The sequence below is a fragment of the Melopsittacus undulatus genome, chromosome 6, assembly GCF_012275295.1.
Source record: "Melopsittacus undulatus isolate bMelUnd1 chromosome 6, bMelUnd1.mat.Z, whole genome shotgun sequence".
In the NCBI taxonomy this organism is placed as follows: Eukaryota; Metazoa; Chordata; class Aves; order Psittaciformes; family Psittaculidae; genus Melopsittacus; species Melopsittacus undulatus.
The window spans coordinates 19970788-19987481 of NC_047532.1; the positions used below are offsets into that span (position 1 = coordinate 19970788).

Sequence of the window (16694 nt, forward strand, 5' to 3'; positions counted from 1 at the left end):
GGGACTGGTGGGCTCTGGCAACCCTCACCCTTCACCGTCAAGGTGCTGGCTGAATCCAGCCATAGGAAAAATGGGACCATTTACACCTAACAGGGAACATTTCCTCAGCCCTAGCACTGCATTGCAGGGAGCCTCTCTGCAAGGCACTGCACAGGCTCTGAAGAACATGCAATGGTCTGTAAGCACTCCAAGCTGGACTCTGCGTGCAGGGTGCCCCAAGCATGCCAGAGCCACCAGGTACCCCATGAGCTGGGTGCCGTATGGGCCCACTGTGCCGGAGCCCTGGAACTGGGATCCACTTTGCACAATGCACCACAGGCAGTGGCAGAGGCTGGTGACTGTGATCATGTCCCTGCAGCTACGCCATCCCCAGAGGCCTGCAAGAACCCAGAGGCTGGACAAGGCAGCACTGGACATGCTCTCCAAACCGATCCAGCCCAGCGCTCATTGTGGGAGGCTCTGCCGCCTCCACCGGTGGGAAGGCTGCCCCCAGATCCCGCTGGGCACCGGGCGGACGGCAAACAGAGCATGGAATTTGCACGGCTAAAAGTTAAATACAACACACACATGGATTTTGTCAGAGGCCCTGGCACGGCTGCCTTCACGGGATCCGATTAACGGGGAAATAAAAGGGCCAGAGAACCCACGCAGCAGTGTGAGCAGATGCCCTATAAAAACCAAATCCGTGGTAATCAAGGGGACCGAAAGGTACATTTAAAAAAACAAAAAAACCCACCCTGGAAACAAAGGAGCTGGGCTTTGTGGCTTCCCTGGGAGGGCTGTGGAATTAATGGGGAAGAGCACATGTGTTTGATAATCTTTATATGGCAAAAGACCCATCTTTCAAATATGTCACAAATTCATATTAATCACCTTCCTATTGCCTTCTGTGGCGCAGCTATTCCAGTTGCCTTGGGCAAAATTGGGAACTGTCTGGTTAAAAAAAATGTTTTACATTATAATTTACAAGAGCTTACAAGTCTAGTTTCTTTTAATGGAAAGAACGATTAAAAAAAAAAAGGAGAGGTCTATATATACACCCTGGTATATATACACTATATATATTAAAATATATATATAAAAGACAGATATTGTAACTCCATCTGGAAAGAGAGAATGTTTGATCTTAACAATGTAACTTCTAGCTTTCAAACAGGCTCAGAAAACAAGAAGTCAGCAGGAGTTCAGATAAAGGAAGCTTAAAAGTCAAATAATTCTGACTCTGAACCCGAGACTTCTTAGACTCAAGGTCCTTTCCTTTACCCATTAATGGGCTGACTTGTGAGCTCAGGAACAAAGTGCTGCAATGTGAGGATTTCTGAGAGTCACTCATTACAGATCACTGAGTGGAGTCTGAGTTGCGGAAATCAAAGGATCCAATCTGGAGTAACTGGCTGAACTTCTGCTTGGAACTAATTTGTTCTGAGTTCGGCTCACCTTTCACCTCCCAAAGGCCCCGAGTAAAGCCCCTACCAGGGTCAGCAGCAGACGGCACTGGGGGGATCCCAGCTCAGCTTTAATGGTCAGCGACGGGAGCACAGTGCCTCGGGGAGGGTGGACAGGCAGCCAGGGCAGCCAGGATGCGGTGGACACAGTGAGGCAGAGCAGTGCCTAGCTTCCCACTGCCCCACGGGGTCTCACTGCCAAGACCTCCCCTAACACCCTGTTGAGATGCCCCCATCCCCACTGCTGGACAAGGGGGATGGAGGCACCCAGATGTTGCCACAAACAGTATCTCAAGACCCCATTGTCCCTTTGCCCATCCGTTCCAATTCCTGGGAGGGAATCCAGGCATGCCAGGCAGGGCTCAGGAGTCAGGACTCCTTAGTCCTATTCCTGGCTTTGCCACTCATTCCCTCCAACATCTGGAGCATGATACTTCTCTCTAGGGAAGCAAATCTGGCTTCAGGGGAGCAGCTGGTTTGGAGGCTAAACTAATCCATGCTTAATCCAACATGTGGAGTGCCATGGATGGGCAGTGCTAGACAGCACAAAGGGATTCTCCAACCCAGAGGAATTTGAAGCAGGAAGATTAAATGATTCCCCCAAGGGCCCCCAGCAGCTCAGTGGCAAAGCAACACAGTTGAACTGGGGAGCTCAAGGCTGGCGTGGCAGGGTTAAACCTGGTGACAGGAAGGGCAAGGTGTCGCCCACCTTGTGCAGGGATAACCCCGAAACCAGGACACACATCCACACACCTCACCAGCCAGCACATACCCCAGCTCTTCTCAGAGCTGACCCCAACCCATTTATCTTCCAGAGGCCAATTTTAGCCATGATGCTGAGTGAGAGGCACTGGGAAGGCTCCTGCCAGTTGTGGGCAGGGCAGGGCAGGGAGCATCATCAACACATGGCCTCTACTTAAGTCAGCCTACCCCTGGAAAAGCTGGTTGTGGGTCACAGGCTGCTTGTCTCTCTCACTGCCACATTGGCCAGGTTCAGGGCAAGTACAGCACCAGGCACTGCTTGACTCTCCAAACAGACCTGAGCCAGGCAGAAGATGGTACAGCGGCCCCATTCCACTCCTCTCCAAGACACCCCTCCAGCTGGGATGTAATTTTCCCCCCCCTCAAAAGGTAGCATAAAATGGTCACAGTGTGAATGTGCTTGACCTTTTGTCTTGGACTAATCTAATTGTGTCGTCTTTGTGTAATCAGCCGGTAAAGGTCAGTGCTGTATTTAACATGGGGGCCCTTTAGGTACTGAATTTGCCTTGCAGTGAATTAACTTGATTATAATTCTTTCAAATATGTCAGAGACCAGGTCAGTTTAACCCTCTCTGTGCTGCCTGGGCCCACCCCTTTGTTTCCAATTCCAGGGGGTGGCACTGAGGAACAATGTGGTCAGAAACACACACGTGGGCTCCCTCCTCCTGCAGCCATGGCCACCACCACCACCACCTCTTCCAGCTTCCCAACAAGCAAAGTCTCAAGGGAGAGCAAGTGTGTTGTGAATCAGCCGGAAGAGTTTCAAACCCAGGACACTCGGGACCGCAGGGAGGGGTGAGATTTCAGACTGAATGCAGAATGGGGGGGAAAAAAATTCAGAAGACTCCTTTGCAAACATGAACCTGTCTCAGTGGAACGCTTCCTTATGACTCCATATTGTCACAATCAAATAGGACATTACTCAAGTCCAGGCTAAGGTGTCACCTCTGCCGATTAGGTGTTCTCAATATCCTGCAATACATTATACAGTTTAGAAAGTAAAGGTCTGTGCCACTACCAGGGGCAGTATGTCTGAGGCGTCGGGGATGCCACTGTGTGGAGACGGACAGCTTTTGTCAGGCAGTTCAGCTCAGCTGTGCCAGGGGACTGCACAGAGGGGAAAGCAACCTCAGCTGATCCCCGGCATACCCTTGGCCCTGAGGCAGTGGTGAGGGGTTGGGCAGCCTGCCCTCACGGAGGCAGGGAGGAGAGGCTGGTAATTCACATCCTGCAGAGGTACATGCACAGGACACTGTCATGGGGCTCACAGTGGAAGAACCCCTAGGGTCTGGCTTTCCTTTCACAGCACTGGAAGCAGGGTATAAAAACACCCCTTTGCTCTTCAAACACCTCTCTCCTTCCCAAGCCTCCTGCTTCAGGCAGAACTACTGCTCAATGCCAGTTACTTGGGCAAGTCGTGGCTCATCATTTCAAGACTGCTTTCCCCACTCACTTCCCTCTCAGAAACCCTTGTGGAGCTGTGGCTAGAAGGAAAATGCCTCAGGCCTGCAGCTGTATTGGAATCACTGCTGCTGCCCTAGGGCAAGCTCTCGTCACCCAAAGCCTTGCTGCTTTGGTCCACGGTGGCACCCACGTCAAGCCATCTGCCTGCATGCAGGATGTAGAAAGCCCTGCCAACCCCACCTGTAGCACCAAGAACACTGTCCAGCACAGGAGACGAGCCCAGAGAGCAGCACTGGGACTTGGGGTAAACAGGCGTGCTGTGCTCCCTTGGACGCGCATGCCTGGAGGGAGAGCAGGGCAGCATCCCCAGCACTTGTCAGGGCATCTGCGTTGGAGACCTGAGTGCTCCCTGTTCTGCCCCCACAACCTTCCTTCTCACCGAGTTGGGGGTCAGTGGTGCTCCTACTACATCAATGATCTGGTCCTTGGTATCTCCCTTGACCTCCTCGATGCCGAGCCCTGCCTGGCCATCTGGATGGGTGCCTTCTGCAGTGAGGGGGCCAATACTACCAGCTTTGGCCAGGGCCTCATAACGGTGCCGTAACATCTGCAGCTCATATTCGCAGTTGGCAAAGGCCTGCTTCAGCTCATACAGCAGCACCAGGTCACTCCGCAGCTCGTTGAACATCTGCACAATCTCCTCTGTGGGCATCGGGTTGAGATCTAGGGAGAAAAAAAGGGTTCTGTTAAACACCCAAACCTGCAACCCTACAACAGAAGACCCCTAGAAAGGTCCTGGCTGCACATTCACTCTCACAAAGAAACACCAGGAGCCTTGCTCCCATCACATGGATTCTAAGGCACAGCAGGCTGCAGCACCAGGAAGACCTCAAGATGCACGTGGTTTGTAAGGCAGGAGAGGGGAGTCAGGAACCCCTCCTTATCCTCATAGAAAGTAGGTTCTAAGAAGCACTCAGATCCTTCCTCAAGGCTTCCCTAGCAAGCAAAGATGGTAAATCCTTTAGTTTTAAAGCAGAAAGGGAAAAGCACCCTGGTTGAGCCACTTTCACCAGCCACAGGAGGCCTTCAGAACTGCAGTGTCTCTGAGACAACATATCAAGCCATAAACCAGTCAGCCCAAAAAACTAACAAGAGTTAACAGAGTCAGAGCTGGGAGCAGGCTCGGGAATCTCTTTTAAATCACCAATAAGGTCACGGTTTGGGGAGGTTTCCTTCTTTTTTTATTTTTCTGTGTTTAAAAATCCACCCCTAGCCACAGTGGGGGAAAAGATGTCCAGTCAAGGGGCACTGCATGCTGGGACCTGTGGTACCTGCAAACTGTACCCACTGCATGGAGGGCAGCAGCTAGCCATAGGCTGCACTTCTTTCCCTCTAGCTACAAGTGGGTATTGTACCTGTTAAGTGAACCCTTCTTTCTGCTGCTAAGACACTGGAGTTCAAGAGTGAAGGCTGTGTGTTTACTCGCCCTTCAGCAGAGATGCTCCAGATTTTCACACAGCATGCAACCTGTAAAGGGGGGATGAACAGTCCCAGATGCATTTTGGACTTGCCACCGTGAGCAGTAAATTAAGAGGAAACGAAGCTTGAAAGCAAGACAGGGCAGCCCTGAACAATGTGTGTGCCGCGGTCACTAACACACTTAGAAGTACCTCTCCCTGCAAGGCTGAGATTTGCCTTCCTAATACTGTGCTGCCTCTCTTGATGGTTAAAAAGGCCCAAACAAGAGAGAAACAAAGGCTCTTTTAAAACATTTTTCTACTGGGAGGAAAAAAAATAAAAAACCCTGTGCATCTTGTTCTGGCTTTTACCCTCTCTTTCCTTTTTTTTAGACACATAAAATATTTTAAAAACCATTCACATACTGTTATTCAAGAAACTGGCTGTATTACTAGGGGAAAAAATAGCCCATCTCGAGAACAAAGGCTAGCTCTGTGTGTTTCTTTCTCTCTCGCGTGCCCCCTTTACTCACCTACTCCGAGTTCCATCAGCATCTGCTCCAGGGCTTTAATCTTCTTCTGTCCCACCGAGCTTGGCAGTTTCATCTGGAACACAAAGGTAACAGAGCCACACAGCTCAGAGATAGCCCTCACTCACAGCCGTCTAGTTCAAAAGGCAAGAGAGCTTTTCTTTTTATAGTGCAGGGGGAACAAAAAAAGAAAGGGAGAGAAAGGAAAATCAAGTGGTAAGAGAGGGAGACAGGGGCTGAAAGTTTTCAGACTAGGTCCGAGGGCAGGTATTGAAAAGCCCGGTCGTGAGGGCTTTTATTTTCCCTCTCGTGTGTGTGCAAGACACGCTGTTTTACAGTTTCCATGTGTCACTGAATTAACAACAAAAGTTCTTCTTGGCTTCAAACACTCTCCCGCGGTGCCCAGCCCATCAAAGGGCTCATTTACACAGCGGCTAATGTGCAATGCTGCCCTACTTTATTCGCTTTAGCCGGCCTGATTAGACTCATGCGCTAACAGACTCACTTCTCCTTTTACCTGCTGAGCCCCAGACCTGTGGGATTCATTTACAGAGCAGGCTTTGTAACAAAGGGGAGAGACAGAGAGAGCACAGTTACTTGACTGGCAGAAGTGTGAACACACATTTACATCGGAGCTAAGGGGCTAGGTGAGAGAGGAAGCATCAGATGTGAGCTATGAAAGGGAATCGGAGCTGGCCAGGAGAGGAAGAATGCGTACACTTAGCAGGGTCCTTCCTCTGCATTCATTTGGGCTCTAGCAGGAGTCCTAGCTGCTCAGACCAAGCATTTATTAGATTACAAGCAGCACAAATGCAGCTGGCACAATGTACCGGGGAGAACAGGTTTCCAAGCCCTGTGGATATATCCAAGAACGAACGCTTTCCTTCCTCAGCAATGCCAGAGAACAGACCAGGAAAGAAATGATTCTCAACACCATAGTGTCAAACGCCTTACTGCACACAGCTGTGGACTGTCCCTTCATATCCAGCCCTGGGAAGGTGAACTTACACCTCCACCCAGGGATCACCATCACCAGCCCAAGCTGCCCGGCAAGTCAGTGAACAGCCAAGAGGTAAGAGCATCCTGCAGCCATCCTGCACACCACTTACTGAGCAATGGCCCCATTCTTGGCCAAACCAACCACGAGCCTGCAACACTGGGCTGGGAATGACCTGAAGGAGAGCCATTCTCTACTGCACCTTAAAACTGGCCTTGGAGGTGAGCTCACTGGAGGGTACCATGGTCACCTTAGTTCCCTTAAGCCACAGGTTGAAACTCCCAAAAACAAACAGCCCAATGTCAGCCTTCCAGATTAGGCCCATCTTTTCCATGGTGTTCACTGCCCCAATACAAAAGCAACAGGAGACACCGCCTGGAACTTTTTAATCCCTTTGAAGGCAGGAGCACATACCCAAATGGCAAAAGCACTAACCTTAACTCAGCTGTGGCTGATGTCCCATAAGCAGCTCCACAACCCCAGTGCAGCACCTGCCGGGAAAATCTGCCTTTTCTACCACATCATTTTAGCCAAGAAACCAGAGTATGGATGCCACAGAGCAGCCCAGGGGAATAAGCATTGCAATGGACAAGAAACAGGAAAAGGTCATGCTTGACTAGGCTAGGTGGACAGACAGGAGGCCTTGTGGTCTCTTTCTTCTGTTGGTTAGAGGAAAAGCATAAGCTCAAAGAACTACTGGCAACACAAACAATTAACCTGGCAAAGCCTTCAGCTGTGACGTTGTGTATGTACTGCTCACTTCCCATAGGAGTTTGGTCAATGAACACTGAGCCAAGGTCTCCACTGACACTGCTGAAGATTAGAAGATGGAATAGGGAGAGGCAGGACAAATTAATTTAACTTCAAAGAAAGGAACACAAGAGATGCTCAGGAGTGGGGCTGTGAGTTTAGTTTAAAAACATCAATTAAGCTTCCTTTTAATTCAGGCAGGATGATCTGGCCTGCAAACAGGAAGGCTTCATTGGTTTCTCAAAGCAAGAGTATATTTTAATTTTACCATCATTAAGAAAATGTTATGATTTATGTGGCTGCTGTCAGACTAATATCTTTAGAATTTAGCTGGCTAAGCCAATTCATCTCTAAGACTGATGAAGGCTGATTGCTCTCTATGCAAAATGTATTAAAACTAAATGAGCAGTCTATTACTCAAATGCTGCTGATAATATGTTAGCCAGGGTCCGTTAGCTGGGCTGCCTCGTTGCAGGAGGGAAAGCCTTCACACCCTGTACAGCTCTGAAAAGCTTACTTCTGCAAGCCCTTCTTTGTTTTGGTTTAAGTATACGTCCAGAGATGCACCAGAGTGCTGGAACTGGTGTATCACCTGCCCTCATTCCCAAGGAATCTAGCAATCCATAGGGACCACCAGTCCCAGCCAACAGCACAGAGAAGAGCTCTCTGTCTCAGGATGCTTGCCCTGGGGTACATAGATTCTGCAGGCCACGTCTCTGTGTTAATGAAAACACCACTCAAGCCAATCTTGTTGCTTACACCAGAACACCCCAGATGTTCTTGGTGTTGTCATGGATCAAGTCCTCTGCAGGGGCTAAGGAAAATTATGTTCCTGGGAGAACTCCAGTGAGCAACCACAGTTTCTGAGGTGAATGGCATTTGCCCTTTTCTTTCCTTCCTTATACTAGACTATTATTGTTATTTATTATCTTTAAAGTCCCCATATAATAATAATACCTGAGAAACAGATTGCTCCTGTCAGAAAGCTGATTAGCCAGGATTTTTGAGGTTACTATATTTTGGATGCTCTTCTCCTCTGACAGCCTCTCCCTACACCCACTTTGCCACACCAGCCTGCGCTTATAATTACACCAACATCGCTTTTGATTTAAGGACTGTAATCCTTTGTCCTTGCTATAAACAACCTGCATTAAACACATGAACTGTGAGTACCAAGAGAAAAATAAATACAGAGCTACAGAAAATTGTGTGAATCAACACCACGAAGCCACAGTTACCAGAGCCTGCCTATGGAGAGAGGAGCCTTGCCTGGTCCTGGGATACACAACCTCTGCTGGCATGCACTTGGCCTGAGAGGGATGGAGTACACCAGCACTGACCCAGCCTGCTATCCTCTGGAGAAGGATACTGCTCAGCAATTGAGTCATGAAGCTTAAAGAGATGAACAGAGCATCCACCACACTGTCACAGCAGGAGCTGAGAGACTGGGGGTGAACCTGAGCAGTTTGATTTTCATAGAGGGTCTCACCGCAGAGTATCCTTGAGGTTTTGAATGATACAGGATTTTTATTTAATGTTTGAGACATCCCCCAACAAAACCTTGCTAATTCACGCTAATGGCTAGGAGACCTACTGCAAATGAGTTACTAATGGGCAATATTCATTACATGAACAAACATGATAAGAAATAACTAAAGATACAGCTTCCCCACCCAGACTGGGTTAATTTTTGTGTGCCATTCAGTTTTTATGACTTATGCTAAGACTTTTAAGCATAGTTGTAAATGTATTCACATATATTCTGAAGGAGTAAAGAAGCCTAAGTAATAGCAGAGCTTGCAACACAGTCCCCTGTTGTGTCTTACAGCATCACCACCTGGCAGGTAGAGACTGTCATGGGGATCTGCACTAGCAATTGAATTGGTCTGCAGGGTCTACAGACAGACTCAGCTAGGTCCCATGTGTGATTGTATCTATGTGATCGTACTGACTTTCCTGCTATTAATTTATCACTTTCTTCATAAATGCTCTTTCTGGTGCTCATAAATTAAAACCAAAGCAAAACAAAACAAAAACATCCCACTTCTGTGCTGAAAGCTTTTGTTTGGTCTATCACCAAAATACAAGAGGTTTAAAATTAATCAGCAGTTATTTGGATATCTCACACATACCCTCCCTGATGCTGCACTTCATTTTAATTCCATGTTGAGACAATCTTTTCCTTAAACTCAGCCTTCCTCAACCCTAAATAATATGACTGTCCTAAAACAACTAATCCTAAAAACTACACACATCTGACCTGTGTCTGTACAGCTATAAACTGTGGTTTTATGAACCAGCATTGTTGTTCAGCAATATAATACAGCTCACTGACATTGAAAACCACCTTCTTCATGAATTTCGGCAGTAAGAGAATTTCCTCATCAGGCTCTTTCTTCGTGGATATCTTTAGAGTACCGAATTGCTTAGTGGGTTTCCAGGAAGGAGTGCTAAAGTTTCAGATGAATAATGTTTCTTGCATTTTCTGTCTGAAGGTCAACCTTTCCCCAGCTGCATGGCTCTGCTCCACAGCAGTGGAGAGCTTCCACTCCTGCACAGTTTGAAGACTCAGAGAAAGAACCATATTAAGTACTTTAGTCTTAGAGCTCTGGAATTTAAAATACCCCAGCAGAAAATATACCATTTCTGATATGAAAGTGCACATTTCTGGAAACCTGAAATGCTTAACAGCTCAGAACTAAAGTGCTACAGTAGAAGAAAGATGGGAAATTGCAATGGATGTATGCAAAAGTTAGAAGTTTCAAACTGCACAGGTATTCTCTGTCTCAATGAACACAGATGCTTCTTCCTGCCCCACACTTACAGCCACAGACCCCATGTCTTATATCAGTGCCTGCTGATCTGCCAGACTAAGGTTTAGGGCAAGTAAAAAATAAAGAATCATACTGCTATGCCATCTCTGTTATGCTCTGTAACACATTAAACACAGTGATCACTCTGGGATCGCACATGACCATCCACTTGGTTCATCAATGAGGCTTAATGCTAAATAAACCAATCTTTCAATAAGAATCCATTTCTACATTAACTTATGTAAATGGTTATTTCAGGGTTTATTTAGACTGAAGTTAGACACAGCTCACAAATTCCCACATCAGTTCTGAAAAAATAGAAATACTGTACTTGAATCTTCCTGGTAAATTAAACCAGTTTTGCTTGTTAAAGGAATATACCTAGTGAAAGCTTTGTCAAGGATGAGGGAAGCCAACAGATCCCAGAGAAGCACTGCACTGGAAGGCATATGAATAGCAGCTCACTGATCCTATAAACATTAATGCCTTGTTATGCATCTATAGCACTGATTCAAGGGATAAAACTAATACTTCCTGAAGAAGCCATCAACATCAATAGCTCAGCCTGATGGGTTTTCACCAGCACAGGTAACAAGGTCTTCAAGGTTTTCATACTCTCCCACCCTTTGCCCCCAAGGAAGGGTGTATAAATTGCTTTGACCCAGCACAAGTGGCCTGAATGAGAATGACTTGGAGTCCACACAAATGACAGCTGATAACCTGGAAAGAGTCAGCATTATCCCAGTTTGACACACAGGTTGACAAGGAACAAGACATCCGAGAAGATAAGAAGAATTCACACCTTGCCAGGACTTCCTGCCATTTAGAAGATAGTCATCTTCTGGCAAGCAAAGCATTATCTGCCACTTATCAATCCCAACATTTGCTTTCCCTTAAATACATTTTGCTTTAAATACAGTGCAAGCCTGTAAAACAAATGCAAAAGGACTACAGGAAATGTTTGTGTAGGGAAAAATAATAAAATTCATGGTGCTGAACAAAGAATCACACCGGATAGTTTTACTGGAGGGTGTTTTATGTTAAAAGCACATTACCAGTTGGCACTGTAGTATTTTGCTTTAGGAGATCTGCAGATGCCAGTATTGTCCTATCCCTGCCTCTTGCTACAGACACAGAAACCAACCTGAGACCTGTAGAGGTAGTTGCAGGAAATGGAAAGGGCTGCAGCCTCTGAGCTGCATTTGACAAAACAGGTCAAGAGCAGGAAAGAGTGTGCTGTGATTGCAGGGAAGGCCCTAAGGTAGGCCACACGAGGGGGAACTTCAAGGACAGCTTCACATAGTACAAGAACATTACTTAAACTTCTAGATCGGACACAAGTCCAAAACCCTGTAGCACAACAGTCTAGTCTTGAATTGATGTTGCTTTTCTCGTAAATAATTTAACTGAAACAACACTTACACAATTACAAAAGTACATGGTAACTAATTACATTCTAATCATTATATTGCTTATGCTAATGAAAGAAAAAAAGTAACATATTGGGTGCTCTGCCGAAGTTTCATACAATGAAATTACCTGATGAATGACACCAAAAACTGTCACAATGGACACACAAAGGTAGTAAAAGCTTCTCAAATCAGTCCAGGACTCGTAGACAAAGGTACCTGTGGCCTTGTGCTGCACAGACACTGGTACCTGATGGTTCAAAAGAAGCAGCAGCACAGTGTCCTTTCCAGAATTACAACTTTAAAAGACTTCATTACTGCATCCAGAGTGCTCTCTTTATAGCCAAGAGCCTGACAAAGGCTTTGGTCCAGATGCAATCCCACACCAAACAACTCCACAAAAAAACTTGATGCATGATGATTTTCTTTCAGCAATTTAACATGAACTGCCTTTCAGTTCAGCTAAGCATGAGAACAGTGGAAGAGAAGTGTTGGATTCACCTTCTCTAGTTCATTCAAGATTTTGTATCCTGTGCTGTTTTCTTTTGAAATAAATACTCCACTGTTTTCATCTTATTTCACTCTCCACAGTCAGCAGTTTGATTAGGAAATGCACCAGCACTCTCTTGGCCCTAATTAAAGGGCATGTTATACAACAAATAGATGGCAATGCCACAACATGAATTCGATCCAGCCTGCATCATTTGCTCATAACTTCTATTCACAGAAATGAGACTACTACTTTCCTTCTACACCTCCCTCAGGCTCCCCATGGAAATTACTATCTTCTGCTCTCTTGCAGAGTGAAAAACATACAACTTTGCTAATGAAAAATTGCTAGCAGAAGCAATGGGCACATCTCAGCCAACTAATCCATGGGATGTTCAGATCTGGAAACATAAACTTTCCTACCTAATAAGAGTGTGCTGATCTCCATCAGATTGATGCCAGGATGCCTTGGAGTACAATCAATACAAAACAAATAAATAATTAATTGCTCCAAGTAATTAACTTTATCAAATCCAAATAAAAATAACTGATATTTTATGGAACTGCTTCCAAAGCTGAACCTCTGAAGGGACAGTATTGATCACAGGAGGACAGACAGATGTTTCACATGGTCAGAGCCGATGAGGTCTGGGTTTGCATTAATGACAAGGAAGGAACAGAGCCAACAGCCTCCAATGCAGAGTAAACAGTCAGCGTGCTTGGCCATTTAACTGTGGGTCAGATCAAATACAGAGAATAAACATGTCTAAACACATACATACAACCCCATCTTCCTCTAGCAATATCATTCACCTTGGTGCTGCAGTAAGCACTCAGTTTCCACTCCAAGAAAGAAAAACATAGAAGAGAACTCACACACATGCATTCCCCCAACAACCACAGTAAATTCTTACTCATAAATCAGTGCTAAAAAATGCTCAGCAGGCTAGTAAATATTTAAAAGCTGGTGAGTGTGAATATTTGAATCAATGGGTACTAAAGCTGTACTTGTAATTTTCCTTCCTCTACTTTTTTAATTGGTCTGACTGGCAAATTGTCTACAAGATCCCACTTAGCTGAAGGAATCAGGCTGCTGCCTGGAAACCTTTTTTGAGGGGAGGTGGCCAGCTTGGAATGACTAAACTGGAGCATCCTTCAGTCTTTTCTGCAGACTGAGATCTCTGCAAACTCCTTTTCACCCTGGAGTTTTGTTTTGTTTCCAGATGAGACATCACTCAATCGATTCTCTTCCATTCTTTTGTTTCCAAACCCATGACAAGAGAGCAAGGACACAGACATCACCTCTCAACATGCAGGAGTGGAGACAAACATCCACCCTTTTCCACCCATCATCTTCTTTAAAGCACTGCTGCAGCAATCAACAGCTTTAACAGAATCATAACTTAAAATTTCCATATAAGACAGAGAGAAGATGAGTAACTTAAAATACAAGGATGTTAAGTATGCCAGAGCCAACACAATGAAGTCAAAGACAAAGGTTAAACTTAAAAGAAAGCTGAACACAGAAACACTGTGGTGAATTCAAAACAAACTCAGTTCTTCCCTACAAAAGCAACACCATGCCTAGATCACAAACATGTGGTTATTGTTGGTTTGTCTGGGTCCTGGAAAAGATTCAAGTTCAGCAGCTCCCATTTTCCTTTCCTTGAGGCAGATGCTCAGCAAAGCTTTCCTTCCTCATAGCTCTCTGCTTTCCCTTTAGTCTCTTCCTCTCCTTTCCCTTTACAAATTCCCTACCCATCTCTCATTTCCTCTGGCTTTTTGGCTGTCTGCCCTCCCAGCTGAGCAGATCTGGTATAACAAGAAGTTTTCCAGAAGTAATGCTTAGGATTAATAATACATTTCTGCTGTTATTTTCATAAGTTTTACTAACAGCAAAGGCAAAGGTCTAAAATTCCTTTTGAAGAAATCCATTAAAGGCTTACCCCCTTCCTAAACATCTACTACTGTCTCCTGCTCTCCATAGCACCAAGACAATGCACTGTCTTGAATTAAGACAGAGCTTTTCATAATGCCCAGCTTCTTACTGCCTTAGAGAAACTTGCAGTCTGTGCTGTCAGGAGGCAGAGGGGAAATCCCATGCAGAGCAAGGGCACAGGGGCTGTGGCCTTCTTTGGCTGTGGCCACAGTCCCATGGAGAACAATGGGAGACTGAAGCCATTGTGATAGAAGGCAGCTTGTCAAACTGAACCCACTGGAGAAGATTACTCTTCAGCATCTGCTGAAGGAGAAACTTTCAGTTATGATGAATAATAATCCTAAATGGCCATTAATCCTGGAGGGCAGAGGGAAAGATCTTCAAATTCGGACTATGCATAAATTTTGTGAGCTTTAACAACAGGGAGGATTTGAAAAGCCTGTGTTATTGCCATAAAAACTACGGGGAACAAATCAAGTTGAATACAGAATGCAACTGAATACAGTCCTTTTCTTCAAGGACTCATTTCTATAAGTTAATTTTAACTCAAGTTTTCAGCCTAATTGTAAATCCTCGGGGGGGGGGGTGGGGAGGGTGGGGGGTGGTGGCAGTGGTAATCTCTAATCAAAGAGTTAAGTGTTATTATCCTGGGGATGATATGGTACGTTTTTCACACATGACAGAGGTTGAGTTCCTGATCTCGGTGCAAAATCCAACTTTGCCTAACTACGAAGGCGTAAAGCACAGTAGTAAAGTACAAAATAAAGGAGGACAATAGAAGCCTTTAGGTGAGGAACCCTTTAGTTCCTCAGGCAAAAGAACTTACTGCAGGATGTCGCAAGCCTTTAGAAATCATTTTCCAATGTGCCCAGGGCAAAACATCTTACACTGGATGTTGCCAGAGTACAAGTTTCCAAGCACAGCATCCCAATTCCTTGCTTAGTCCTAGTCAGCTCCTGCCCATATCAATTCCATATCACTGGTGTGTAGAGGGTTTGACACATAAATCCATCATCAAAATAATTTGGATTAACATGGATTACCAGCTGTACCACTTACCACTTCAGCACCTCTTACCAATTCAAAAGGCCCATACTGACCTCATATGATCAGTTCTCCCCGTCACCCACATGTGAAGAAAGTGAGTCTATTAGCCCCTGTTTTAAGACCAGGGAAGACTTGAATAAGGAAGCCAGGTGACTGGCTAAAAGCGACAAATGAATTCATTCGCTGGGCTGGAGGCAGGTTTCACATTTCCAAGCAACAAAGTGTTGTTTTTTTCACCTGGATCAGTGATTTGCAATATTTTTCAATTCACAAACCACTGGTACTTCTAATAACAGCATTTATATCCTTAAAAATTTCAAGCAGAGCATAAAAAGTTGCTGTAGGTCATCCTGGGAGCTTAGATACCACAGACTGAAAGTTGCTGAATCAGGCTGCCATGCCTCAGCTTATCACTGCATTTTGTGGGTATCGAAGAGAACAGCCAGAAGCATGTAACACCCATTTTTACAAATGGTTGGGATGTGAATTGCCTGTTTGGCAAACAAAAAGGCTGCTGGCTTTGCCAGATGGTTCCATCACTGATAGGTTATTACTCAGCTTCTCTTCCAGAGGGGGTAAAAATACCAGAAAAGATCAACCATTACATATCAGTTTTCAAAATCCCAAATCAATCTCTATAAATTATTCTATTTATCTTAGTGCAGGAGAACTTATTTGCCATGTCTCCATAAATCTCAACACATGCACTGCAGTCTTTCGTGTCACTTGCCTCTGACTTCCTCAGGGCTGTAGCCCCTCAAACAGGTAGCCTGCAGGTGGTGGTGCTTGCACACTAAGTGGGTCCCCCAGGAGGGACCTTGCTGAGGAATATCTCTTCTAATGTGCACATGCACCTGTATGGTGAAGCAACATGATCCCAAACACATCGCTAATAACAGCCCCAGGTCGTTCCCAGCAAGATCTGAAACTATTCTGACATCAAAAGTACACCCTATAAAACAATCTTTAAGAGTGACCTAGAAAATTACTATGCCAAGTGAGTGTGCTGGGCAAGGAACCTACTTCTCCACCTTTGCTACAATAAAGCAACTAAGGATTATTTTATTTGGGTAGGGAAATTAAAAAATAGCAAAAATAAACACTTGTACTGGGCAAACAGGATTTGGCTATCAAAACCCCTCTAAAAATATTCAGGCTGCCAGGCAGGTTTAACATACTCAGTATCCCAAACCCTGTCGCTAAGAGACAGGCATCTACATTTATCTTACTGATGAAACAACAAGAAAGTTATTTCCCAGGGATATCTGTGCAGCAGAATGAACAAAGGGGCTTTTTCCCAAAATGTTTTCCGAAGATAATGGAAACAGGAAGGCAAAAATTGTGTTCATGTGTCTTCTTTTTTTCCAGACACAACCTGAACATCCAGTTCTTAAAAGCACCTCTTGCCTATTAAGACATGTGCTCTATGAGGCTTATTACATTTAGGTATGAGCTTTGTTCGGACTAGACAGCTCTGTTTGGGTCTGTCACACGTTTAACCACAGAACAGGAACACTAATCACAAACACCAGCAAGCTCAGGTGCCCCTTCAAGGCAATGAGCTGACTTCCCCACAGCCCACATTCCAGGTTTCTGAGACTCCACATTTATGGAATTCCTTTCTTATTTTAGAGGCAAGAACTTGACTTTCC

General features: G+C 45.4%; 1 protein-coding gene across 4 annotated transcripts in view; it reads right to left on the bottom strand.

The window, feature by feature from the left end:
• Nucleotides 1-973: 973 nt before the first annotated feature.
• Nucleotides 974-16694, bottom strand: part of DMAP1 (DNA methyltransferase 1 associated protein 1) — a 30683-nt gene continuing 14962 nt past the window's right edge. For 3 of the 4 annotated variants that reach the window (XM_005151077.3, XM_031050875.2, XM_031050876.2), the window contains exons 9-10: nt 5602-5674; nt 3988-4334 (exon numbers count right to left, since the gene is read on the bottom strand). In XM_005151077.3, the coding sequence (XP_005151134.2) occupies nt 3988-4334; nt 5602-5674 (420 nt within the window). Of the gene's footprint in view, nt 4335-5601; nt 5675-16694 lie in introns of all 4 variants that reach the window. The other variant, XM_034064263.1, reaches the window with a different exon arrangement.